Below are 12,787 nucleotides of genomic sequence, written 5' to 3' on the forward strand. Positions count from 1 at the left end.
TAATTGAACATCATACTTGAAGTCCTAGCTAATATAATAAAATGGGAAGTGGAAATAAAATATACATATTTTGAAGGATTAAATAAAACTACCTTTGTTTACAGATAAGATGATTGCATATGTAAAATATCCAAAAAAGGCAATTAAAAAACCTTCCTGAAATTATAAGTGATTATAGCAAGATTGAAGGATAAAGGTGATACATAAAAGTCAATTGCCTTCCTATATACCAGTAATGAACAATAGGAATTTGTAATTAAAAGCATGATGCCATTTACAGTAGCACCTAAAACCCTTAAAATATTTAGGTATAAATCTAGCAAAATGTGTATAAGGTCTATTTGAGGAAAACTACAAAATTCTCAGGAACGAGATTAAATAAATGGAAAGATATTCCATGTAATGAATAGGAAGACCCAATATTGTTAAGATGCCAGCTCATCCCAGCTTTATCTATAGATTCAATACAATACTAAACAAAACTCTGGCAATTTACTTTGTGTAAATCAACAAAGTGATTCTAAAATTATATGGAAAGTCAAAAGACGTAGAATTGCCAACACAGTATTGAAGATTAATAAAATCATAGGACTGGCACTACCCAACTTTAAGACTTGCTAAAAAGCTACAATAATCAAGACAGTGTGGTGGTATTGAAGGAATAGATAAATGGATCAGTGAAACATAATGCAGAGCCCACAAATAAACCCACACAAATAAACTCAATTTATCGTTGACAATATCAGCAAAGACAATTAATTAGAAAAAGAGTAATCTTTTCAACAAATGATGCTGGAATAACTAGACATCAGCATGCAAACAAAAAAAAAAAAAAAAAAAGAAAGAAAGAAAAAGAGAATGTAGACACTGACCATAAAACGTTAAAAAAAAAATAACTCAATGGACCAAAGACTTAAATGTAAACTGCAGAAGTATAAAAATTCTAGAATATAATAGGAGAAAATCTAGGTTATCTTGGATTTGGTAATGAGTTTTTAGATTTAACACAAAAAGCATGATCCATGAAAAAAAATGATAAATTTGACTTCATTTAAAGTAAAAAATTATGCTCCTCAAAAGACACTATTAAGAAATTAAAAAGACAAGCCACAAACTGAGGGAAAATATTTGCAAAAACATATCTACACTAATAAAAGAGAAACATGGTAATTGGTGTACAACCGATACCCTTCCCATTGGCTAATCCCCCTGTCACTCACAGAGTAGGGCCGAGATATGCAATTAACTGGCAGCCAAGATGGCGGCCGGCAGCCAGGCAGCAGATGCAAACAGGGAGGCTTGCTTGCTTCAGTGACGGAGAACTCCAACGTTCCCCGCCTGACTTGCCGGCCTCTCAGCTGCAACTCTCAGCAACTATGTTGTGAATAAAGAAGCTAAAAAAAACCCAGAAACATGCTTTACTCAGCGGAGCTTCAGCCAGCCGGACCGCAACATTGTATCAAATACAGACGGTAAACAAAGGCCAGAAACCTGTTTTCAGCAGCCGAGGCCTCAGAGCTAAAGCTGGCCCAGAATAAAAAAAAAAAAGAAAGAAAAAAAAGGAGCGGTTGGGAGCTTCAGTCCCAGCCTGAAAACAGTGCTCAGCCCCTCAGCCAGACTGGCCAGGCACCCCACTGGGGACCCCCACCCTGATCCAGGACACCCTTCAGGGCAAACCAGCCAACCCCCACCCGTGCACCAGACCTCTACCCTATATAGTAAAAGGGTAATATGCCTCCCAGCACCGGGATCAGCAGAGCTGCGAGGCCTCCCGGCACCGGGATCAGCGTGACGGGGGCAGTGCCCAAACCCCCTGATCGCCCTGCAGCTCTGTGTGTGACAGGGTGCGGGGCCCCAACCCCCTCGCCCCCCACGGGCCCTGCTCTGTGTGTGACGGGGTAGAGCCATAACCTCCCCATTGGCCTTGCCCTGAGTATGAGAGTGGCGGTGCCCCAACCCCCTGATTGGCCCTGCTCTGTGGGTGACAGGGGGGAGCTCCTCAACCCCCTGATCAGCCCTGCTCTGTGCGTGACAGGGTACGGAGCCCCAACCCCCCTGATGGGCCCTGCTCTGTGCGTGACAGGGGAAGGCGCCCCAACTCCCCAATCGACCCTGCTCTGAGCCCAACCAGGGGCTGCACCTAGGGATTGGGCCTGCCCTCTGCCACCTGGCAGCAGGCCTAAGCCAGCAGGTTGTTATCTCCCGAGGGGTCCCAGACTGCAAGAGGGCACAGGCAGGGCTGAGGGACCCCCCCTTCCCACGAGTGCACAAATTTTTGTGCACGGGGCCTCTAGTATCTAATAAAGGGCTTGTATCCAAAAAAATCCCCTCTTAATCTCTTAAATCTCCACAATAAGAAAATGTACAACCCAATCAATAAATGGGCAGAAGAGCTAAAAAAGATATAAAGATGTCAAATAAGTAAATGAAATGATGCTCAACATCATGTGTAATTAGGGAATTGCAAATTAAATCAACAAATGAAACACCAGTACACACCTATTAGAATGGCTAGTACTGAAAATATGCCACCAAACACCAAATATTGGTGAGGATGTGGAGCAGCAGAAGCCTTCATTCATTACTGGTCAGAATGCAAAATGGTACAGTTGCTTTGGAAGATAGTTTGGAGATTTATTTCAAAGCTAAACATAGCCTTATTATTCAATCCATCAGCCATACCCCTAGGTATTATCCAAATAAATTGAAAATTTCTGTCCACACTAAAACCTTCACACAAATGTTTATAGTAACTTTATTCACATTTTCCAATAATTTGAAGCAACCAAGATATCCTTCAATAGGTGAACTGATAAATAAGCTGTACACCCATTCAATGGAATATTTCTCAATGATATAATAAATTAGATGTCAAGACATAAAAAGACATGGAGAAACCTTGAATATCGTATTGCTAAGTGAACGAAGCCAGTCTAAAAAGATTGCATGTCCTATATGGCATCTTGGGCTCTATGTGAAATCTCGAAAAGACAAAACTATAGACAAAATAAAAATATCAGTGGTTTTCGGGAGTTTGGGGGACAGAGGGGAAAAGAGATGAATAAGCAGATTTTAGGTATACTTAGGGCAGTGGCAATTTTTTTATACTATACTAGGGGCCCGGTGCACGAAATTTGTGCACAGGGGTGTGTGTGTGTGTATGTGTGTGTTCTTCAGCCCAGCCTGTACCTTCTCCAATCTGGGAACCCTCAAGGGATGTCCGACTGCCTCTCACAATGTCAGACATCCCTCTTACAATCCAGGACTGCCAGCTCCCAACTGCTCACCTGCCTGCCTGCCTGCTTGCCCCTAACCACTTCTGCCTGCCAGCCTCATAACCCCTAACCACTCCCCAGCTAGCCTGATCAATGCCTAACTACTCCCCTGCCAGCCAGATTGCCCCTAACTGCCCTCCCCTGCTGGCCTGGTCACCCTTAACTGCCTGCCCCTGCCGGCCTGGTCACCCCAAACTGTCCTCTGCTGTTGGACTGGTCACCCCCAACTATCCTCCACCGCTGGCACGGTCACCCAAACTGCCCTTCCTTGCCAGCCTGGTCACCCACAACAACCCTTCCCTGCCAGCCCGATTGCCCCTAACTTTCATTCCTTGCCAGCCTGGTAGCCACTAATTGCCCTCCCCTACAGGCCAGGTTGCCCCCAACTGTCCTCCCCTGAAGGCCTGGCCGCCCCCAACTGCCCTTCCCTGTAGACCTGATCCCCCTCAAGTTCCCTCCTCTGCAGGCCTGGTCACCCCCAACTGCTCTCCCCTGCTGGCCTGGTCACCCCTAATAGCTCTCCCCTGCAGGTCTGGTCCCCCCAAACTGCACTCCTCGGCAGGCCTGGTCACCCCCAACTGCTCTTCCCTGGTGACCCCCAACTGCCCTCCCATGGAGGCCTGGTTCCCCCCAACTGCCCTCCCTTACAGACCTGGTCCCCCAGAACTGCGCTCCCCTGTTGGCCTGGTTGCCCTCAACTGCCCTCCTCTGCAGGCCTGGTCACCCCCAACTAACCTCCCCTGCTGGCCTGGTCCCCCACAACTGCACTCCCCTGAATGCCTGGTCCCCCTCAACTGTCATCTCCTGCAAGCCTGATCACCCCTAACTGCTCTCCCCTACTGGCCTGGTTACCCCAAATGCCCTCCCCTATTGGCACAGTCACCCCCAACTGCCCTCCCCTGTAAGCCCGATTTCCCCTAAAAGCCCTCTCCTGCAGGCCTGGTCTTCCCCAACTTCCCTCCCCTGCAGGTTTGGTTGCCCCCAACTGCCATCCCCTGCAGTCCTGGTCAAACCCAACTGCCCTCCCCTGCTGACCCGATTGCCCCTAACAGCCCTCTCCTGCAGGCCTGGTTGTCCACAACTGCCCTCCCCTGCAGGCCTGATCTCCCACAACTGCCCTCCCCTGCTGGCCATCTTGTGGCGGCCATCTTTGACCACATGGGGGCGGCCATCTCCTGTGTTGGAGTGATGGTCAATTTGCCTATTGCCTCTTTATTAGATAGGATTACTATCTGATAAAGAGGCAATAGGCAATAGGCAAATTGACCATCACTCCAACACAGGAGATGGCCGCCCCCATGTGGTCTGATAAAGAGGCAATAGGCAAATTGACCATCACTCCAACACAGGAGATGGCCGCCCCCATGTGGTCAAAGATGGCCGCCACAAGATGGCCAGCAGGGGAGGGCAGTTGTGGGCGATCAGGCCTGCAGGGGAGGGTAGTTGGGGGGACCAGGCCTGCAGAGGAGGGCCATTGGGAGGGACAAGGCCTGCAGGGGAGGGCAGTTGGGGGGACCAGGCCGGCAGGGGAGGGCAGTTGTGGGTAATCAGGCCTGCAGGGGAGGGCAGTCAGGAGGGACCAGGCCTGCAGGAGAGGGCAGTTGGGGGTGAACACGCCTGCAGAGGAGGATAGTTGTGGGGGACCAGGCCTGCAGGGGAGGGCTGTTGAGTGGGACAAGGCCTGCAGGGGAGGGCAGTTGGGGAGACCAGGCCTGCAGGAGGGTGCAGGTGGGGGGGACCATGCTGGCAGGGGAGGGCAGTTGTGGGTAATCAGGCCTGCAGGGGAGGGCTGTTGGGGAAACCAGGCCTGCAGGGGAGGTTAATTGTGGGGGACCAGGCCTGCAGGGGAGGGCAGTTGGGGGGGACCATGCCGGCAGGGGAGGGCAGTTGTGGGTAATCAGGCCTGCAGGGGAGGGCTGTTGGGGAAACCAGGCCTGCAGGGGAGGTTAATTGTGGGGGACCAGGCCTGCAAGGGAGGGCAGCTAGATGTGACCAGGCCAGTAGAGGAGGCCAGTTGGGGGGGAACACGCCTGCAGGGTAGGGTAGTTGTGGGGGGCCAGGCCTTAAGGGGAGGGCATTTGGGGGGACCAGGCCTGCAGGGGAGGGCAGTTGGGGGGACCAGGCCTGCAGGGGAGAGGTGTTGGAGGGGCCAGGTCTGCAGGGATGGCAGTTGGGGAGGACCAGGCCAGCAGGGGAGAGCATTTAGGGGTAGCCAGGCTGGCAAGGGAGTGCAGTTAGGGGTGACCAGGCCAGCAGGGGAGGGCAGTTGGGGCAACTAGGCCTGCAGGGGAGGAAAGTTAGGGGCAACCATGCCAACATGGGAAGGCAGTTAGGGGTGATCAGGCTAGCAGGGGAGGGCATTTGCAGTGACTAGGCCTGCAGGGGAGGACAGTTAGAGGCAACCAGGCCAGCAGAGGGGGTAGTTAGGGGTTACCAGGCCAGCAGGGCAGGGCAGTTAGGGGCAATCGGGCCAGCAGGGGAGCAGGTAGGCATTGATCAAGCTGGCAGGGGAGTGGTTAGGAGATGATCAGGCTGGCACCCAGAAGCGGTTAGGGGCAATCAGGCAGGCTGGCAGGTGAGCCAGAATCGGACCTAAATATGTAGTCGGACATCCCTAGAGGGTCCCAGATTGGAGAGGGTGCAGGCTGGGCTGAGAGACACACACACACACTCTCGTGCACGAATTTTGTGCACTGGGCCTCTAGTGTGTCATAAAACATAGGACTATAGAAAACAAAAAGTGGACTTATGTAAACTTTGTGCTTTAGTTAATATTAATACAGTATATAAATATTGGCTCATTAATTGTAACAATTGTACCATACTAATGCTAAGATGTTAATAATGGGAAAGTGTTGGTGGGGGGAAGAGGGAGATATCTGGGAACTCTTTTTACTCTCTGCTCATTTTTTTGTAATCCTAAAACAGCCTTAAGAAAGAAAAAATAGACTAGAGGGGCATTACTAAAATATTAAAAGTGGTTATCTTCTGGTAGTGGAATTATATGTAATTTTTCTTTCCTGTATATATTTCTTTTATCATATAATTAAGGTATGATTTATATGCAAGAAAATTTATCCTTTTTCTCGAGTACATTTTTGTGAGTTTTGGCAAATAATTCTGTAATGTAGGCACCACCACATTCAAGATGTAAAATGGCTCCATCACCCAAAAATTTTACTCTGTGTCCCTTTGTAGTAAAATACTTCCCCTACCCAATCTTTGGCAAGTATGCATCTATTTTCTATCCCTATAGTTTTGTTTTTTCCAGAAGGAAAATAATTGGAATCATATAGTTTGTTGACTTTGAGTTTGTTTTTTATTTAGCATAATGCCTTTACAATTCATGTTTTTGCATATCAGTCTTTAAGTTCTTTTTATGACTGACTGATATTCCATTGTTTGGATGTTTATAAATTTATCAGTTAAAGAACATTTCAGTTGCTTCCAAGTTTTGCTGACAATTAATAGAGCCACTTTATACATATACTAGAGGCCAGGTACATGAAATTCGTGCACGGGGGTGGGGGTTTACCTCAGCCAGGCCTCCACTCTCTCTCAATCTGGCACCACTGGCTCCTAACTGCTCACCTGCCTGCCTGCCTAATTGCCCCTAACTGCTCTCCTGCCTGCTTGCCTGATCACCCCTAACCACTGCCTGCCTGCCTGATAGCCCCTAACTGCCTCTGCCTCAGCCCCTGCCACTGCAACTTCATCCAGAAAGACATCCGGAATGATGTCCAGAGGGTCGTTCAGCTGTCTGGTCTAATTAGCATATTACACTTTTATTATTATAGATGTACAAGTTTTTGTTTGAATGTACATTTTTATTTCACTAAGGAATATATTTAGGAGTGGGAATTCTGGGTTGTATAGTAAGTGTATTTTTTAACTTTAAAAGTGTAAAGTTGTTTTCCAGAGTATATTTAATTTTGCATTTTCACCAACAAAGTATGAGGAGAGTTCCAGTTGCTCATCAGCACTTACTACTTTCATTTTTTGAGTTTAGCAGTTCTAATAGGTGAGATGAGTAGTGATATCTCATCATGGTTTCAATATATATATTTCCCTGATTACTAATGATATGTTTGATATCTGTGTATCTTCTTAGTTGAAGTGTCCATTCAAATTACATTTCAATTTTAAAAATCGGGTTGTTTGTTTTCTTATTCTTAAAATTTGAGGTTTATTTATATATTCTAGATAAAAGTTATCAGAAATGTGATTCATAAAATATTTCTCCCAATCTGTAGCTTTCCTTTTTTTCAATAACAGTCTTTCAAAAGTAGAAGTTCTTAATTTTGATAAAATTCTATTTTATAATATTTTTATGGATTATACTTTTGGTGTCATATCTAAGAAATCTTTGCCTAACCAAAAAGCACAAAGATAGCCTCCAGTGTTTTCTTCTAGATGTTTTAAAGCATTAGGGTTTGTATTAAAGTCTATCTATGAGTCATCTTGAGTGAATTTTTGTATATGGCATGAGATATGGATTAAAGTTCATTTTTTATTTTATTTTATTTTATTTTATTTTATTTTATGTTTTGCATAAGACTCCAGCAGCATTTGTTGAAAAGGTTTTTGTTTCTCCATTGAATGATATTTGTACCTTTGTTGACCACATAAGTATGGGTTTATTTTTTTTTACTTTTCATTCTATTTTGTTGATATATTTGTCTAACCTTTTTTTTAAAAAAAGTATATTTTTATTGATTTCAGAGAGAAAGGGAGAAGGAGAGAGAGATAGAAACATCAATGATGAGTGAGAATCATTGATTGGGTGCAGGAATTGAACCGTGACCTCCTGGTTCATAGGTAGACACTCAACCACTGAGCAACACCAGCCTGGCTTGTCTAACCTTTTGCCAACACCACATTGTCTTCAAAACTATAGTTTTACAATATCTGTTGAAATCACATAGTGTGTGTCTTCTAACATCTTTCTTTTTCAAAAGTATTTTGGCTATTCTACTTTCTTTGCCTTTCCATATATTGTTTTTAATTAGATTACTAATTTTTACAAAATCGTCTTCTCTTATTTGGATTTTTATTGCATTTAATCTATACATCACTTTGGGGAGAATTGACACCTTAACGATATTTTGTCTTCCAGTCCATGAACAATGTACAACTTTTCATTTTTTTAGGCCTTTTTTGATTTCTTTTATAGTGTTTTGTAGTTTTCTGAGTGCAGATCTTACACATATTTTAGTAGATTTAAACTTCAATACTCCATGTTTTGGAGGAGCTATTACAAATAGTAATTTTTCAGAGCGTCAGCCTGCAGATTGAAAGGTCCCAGGTTCGATTCCGGTCAAGGTCATGTACCTTGGTTGTGGGCACATCCCCAGTGGCGGGTGTGCAGGAGGCAGCTGATCGATGTTTCTCTCTCATCGATGTTTCTAACTCTCTATTCCTCTCCCTTCCTCTCTGTGAAAAATCAATAAAATATATATTTTTTAAAATGGTAATTTTTCAAATGTCAATTTCTAATTATTCATTTGAGATTATATAAATGTGATTGGCTTTTTTATATTGGCCTTGTATTCTGCAGTCTTGCTAAATTCTCTTACAATTTATAGTAACTTTTAAATAGATTCTTTGAGATTTTTCTTTGTACACAATTTGTATCATCTATAAATAGAAATGATTTTCTTTTCCAATATAAGTGCCTTTTCCTTCTTTTTCTTACCAAATTTCACTGGCTAGTATGTCCAAGAGTGGTGAAACAGACATCCTTGCATAATTTCCAGTCTTAGGTAGAAAGCATTGTCTTTTGCCATTAAGTATGTTAGCTTTAGGGGGTTTTGTTTGTGTGTGTGTGTGTGTGTGTGTGTGTGTGTGTGTGTGTTTCTTTTTATTAATCCTCACTCAAGGATATTTTTTCATTGTCTTTTAAATTTATTTTATTTTTTTAAATTCTTTATTATTGAAAGTATTACAAATCTCTTTTTTCCCCATTAGTCTTTCCCAACCCACTCCCGCCCCCCAGTACAGGCCCTCACCCCCCTATTGTCTGTGTCCATTGGTTATGCTTATATGCATGCATACAAGTCCTTTGGTTGATCTCTTACCCCCACCCCCTCCTATCCTCCCCTGCCTTCCCTCTGACATTTGACGATCTGTTCCCTGCTTTTATGTCTCTGAATCTACTTTTGTTCATCAGTTTATGTTGTTCATTATATTCCACTAATGAGTGAGAGATCATGTAATACTTAACTTTCTCTCACCGACTTATTTTGCTTAGCATAATGCTCTCCAGGTCCATCCATGCTGTTGCAAATGGTAAAAGTTCCTTCTTTCTTACACCAGCGTAGTATTCCATTGTGCAAATGTACCACAGTTTTTAATCAACTCATCTGCTGATGGGCACTTAGGCTGTTTCCAAATCTTAGCTATTGTAAATTATGCTGCTATGAACATAGAGGTGCATATAATCTTTCTGATTGGTGTTTCTGATTTCTTGGGATATATTCCTAGAAGTGGGATTGCTGGGTAAAATGGGAGTTCCATTTTTAGTTTTTTTGAGGAAACTCCATACTGTTCTCTACAGTGGCTGCACCAGTCTGCATTCCCACCAGCAGTGTATGAGGGTTCATTTTTCTCCACATCCTCGCCAGCACTTAATCATTTGTTGATTTGTTGATGATAGCCATTCTGACAGGTGTGATATGGTACCTCATTGTCATTTTGATTTGCATCCATTATCTTTTTTTTTTTTTTTTTGAGAGAGAGAGAGAGACAGTGGAAGGAAAGGAAGAGACAGAGAGAGAGAACATCAATGTGACAGAGACAGATCACTTAGTTGCCTCTCGCATGTGCCCTAACTAGGGCTGGGGATCAACCCTGCAACTGAGGTACATGCCCTTGAGCAGAATTGAACCCAGGACCCTTCAGTTCTCTGGCCGATGCTCTATCCACTGAGCCAAACTGGCTAGGGCTATAAATTTTTTATAGATGGCCTTTATCAGTTTGAGAAAGGCCTTTTCTTAGTTTGTTGAGAGTTTTGTCATGAATGGATGGGTGTATGATATTGTCAAATATTTTTTTCTGTATCTTTTTCAATGATTGCATGTTTTTTTTTTCAGTTTGTTGATGATAAATTATATTGATTGAGTTGTGAATGTTGAATTAGCCTTTAATTACCAGAATAAATCCCATTTGCTCATAAAGTATTATCCTTTTTACATATTGTTGAATTTAATTTGCTAAAATTTTGAATATTTTTGTATCTATGTTCATGAGGGATAATTGTTTATCGTTCACAAGGATACATCCATTTAATCTAAGTTGTTGAATAACTTGGTGTAATTCATAATATTCCTCAGTTATTGATAATATTCCCTTTTTATCTTTTTAGTATTTGTTGGATTTATAATGCAGTCCTCTCTTTTACCCTAATATTGGTAATTTGCATCTTCTCTCTTTTTAACTTTGTTAATCTTGCTAAAAGTTTTATCACTTTTATTGGTCTTCTTAAAGAACCAGATTTTAGTTTCATTGATTCTTTTTCTATTGATATCCTGTCTGTAATTTTATTAATTTCTGTCTCTCTCTCTCTCTCTCTCTCTCTCTCTCTCTCTCCCCCCCTTTCTTTTATTTACTTTTGGTTTATTTTGTTCTGTTTTGTCTAGTTTCTCAAGGTATTGATCTTAGAAACTTTTCTCCTTTTCTAATATAGGTATTTAGTGATATAAATTTCCCTTTAAGTACATCTTTGGCTGAATTTTGATACGTTGTGTTTTCATTTTCACTTAGTACAAAATGCTTTTCTAATTTACCTTTTCATTTATTTCTTCATCCCAGGGGCTATTTGTAAGTTACTAGCGTATTAAAAGTGTCTTCTCAGACTGGATTTGGGTGTAATATTTCTTTATATAGTTTTATGTTTTTATTTTATTCTTTTTGTGTATTGGTATATGTCTTTTAATTTTCTATATTGAACATGCATTTTTTTTCTAATTAGAAAATAATCGGTTAATATAAAATACTCTACATTTTATAGCACTTTATAATTTACGAACAGTTTCATTAAATCCTCCAACATCTACATGAGAAACACATAATTCATTTTTCACAGATGTTGAAACCTGAGATTGAGAGAGTTTAAATGACTTTCTCAATGCCATATAGCTAGAGTGAGTGAGGATTTAAACCCAGATTTTTTAATCCTAGTTTATCATTTCAAAGAAGCTGGAAATAAAGATTTGAAAAGTAAATTGCAATTTATTGTGTGGATAGTTAGAATTATAGAGGGTCTTTGAAATAGTACGCAACTTGGGACAATGATCTCTGTGTAGTTCTAATTTTAATCTCTAATTACTAGTGCTGTGAACATGTTTTCATGTTTATTTTTTGTTCCTATTTCTTCTCTAAATTGCTATTACTGTCCTCTATTAAGTTGAATGAGAGCAAGGACTGTGTTTGTTTGCTTGTTTATTTTGTTAATCCTCACTTGAGAATATTTTTGCATTAATTTTTAGAGAGATTGGAAGGGAGGGAGAGAGGGAGAGAGAGAGAGAAAAAACCATCAATGTAAGAGAGACACATTGATTGGTTACCTCCTTCACACACCCTACCCCAACCTGGCCAAAGATGAGCTGCAACCCAGCTATCCATGCCCTTGACCGGGAATCAAACCCGCAACCTTTGGTGCGTGGGCCGATGCTCTAACCACTGAACACACAGGCCAGGGTAAACTGTGTGTATTTTGCTTACCATTTTATGTCTAACACTTAGCATTGTGCCTGACAAAACTAAATGCTCCAATATTTGTTTAATGATTTAAGAATGTTAGAATTTGTGGGGAAAGCCATTTATAGGGACCTAACACAATTTATTTCGTCCTACATCACCACGAGGCAACTCTGAGAATGTTCTGATAGATCAGGTTTTTAGATATTAACTTGCTTTTATAAAGCAAGTGGAGCACAACCTTTTTCAAAAGACACATGGCATGCTTCTTTATATTGTCATAACAGAGCAGGAGTTAAGATGTTGGCTTCACTGTCAGGCAAACGTGGGTTTGAGTCTCATGTCGGTTACTTACTGGTTATATGACCCTGGATTTCCCTCATATATAAAATGAGACTAATAGTAGTGCTCACCTTACTGGGTCATTGTTGGATCAAATAAACAAAGCATGTGAAACACTGAGCCATAGTAGATGTTTTGTAAATATTCCCTATGCCTCTTTCCTTGATGTACACTAAAACAGATGTAACCTGTGATTGACTTTGGATTTGTGAATTGGTTGTGCTTTCTAACAGGCATGTTCTTCATCTCCTTCCTCACAGATTCAGAGACATATTGTATGTTTCAAGACAAGAAGTACAGAGTGGGAGAGAGATGGCATCCCTACCTGGAACCATATGGCATGGTTTACTGTGTGAACTGCATCTGCTCAGAGGTACAAACCTTCATGGCATGTGATTTCCAAGTTTGTTCCTCAACATGCAGAGGTGTTTCAGTGCCCAGATGGCCAGGGAGCATGGGTGTTAAAATCCTAA

At 42.3% G+C, this 12,787-nt stretch overlaps 1 protein-coding gene across 4 annotated transcripts in view; it reads left to right on the top strand.

The window, feature by feature from the left end:
• CHRDL1 (chordin like 1) overlaps positions 1–12,787 on the top strand; it is a 183,428-nt gene that overhangs the window by 66,359 nt on the left and 104,282 nt on the right. For all 4 annotated transcript variants that reach the window (XM_036305818.1, XM_036305817.1, XM_036305815.1 and 1 more), the window contains exon 3: positions 12,575–12,687. In XM_036305818.1, coding sequence (XP_036161711.1) covers positions 12,575–12,687 — 113 coding nt within the window. The remainder of the gene's footprint in view (positions 1–12,574; positions 12,688–12,787) is intronic.

Source organism: Myotis myotis, unplaced genomic scaffold (genome assembly GCF_014108235.1).
Source record: "Myotis myotis isolate mMyoMyo1 unplaced genomic scaffold, mMyoMyo1.p scaffold_m19_p_4, whole genome shotgun sequence".
NCBI lineage: Eukaryota > Metazoa > Chordata > Mammalia > Chiroptera > Vespertilionidae > Myotis > Myotis myotis.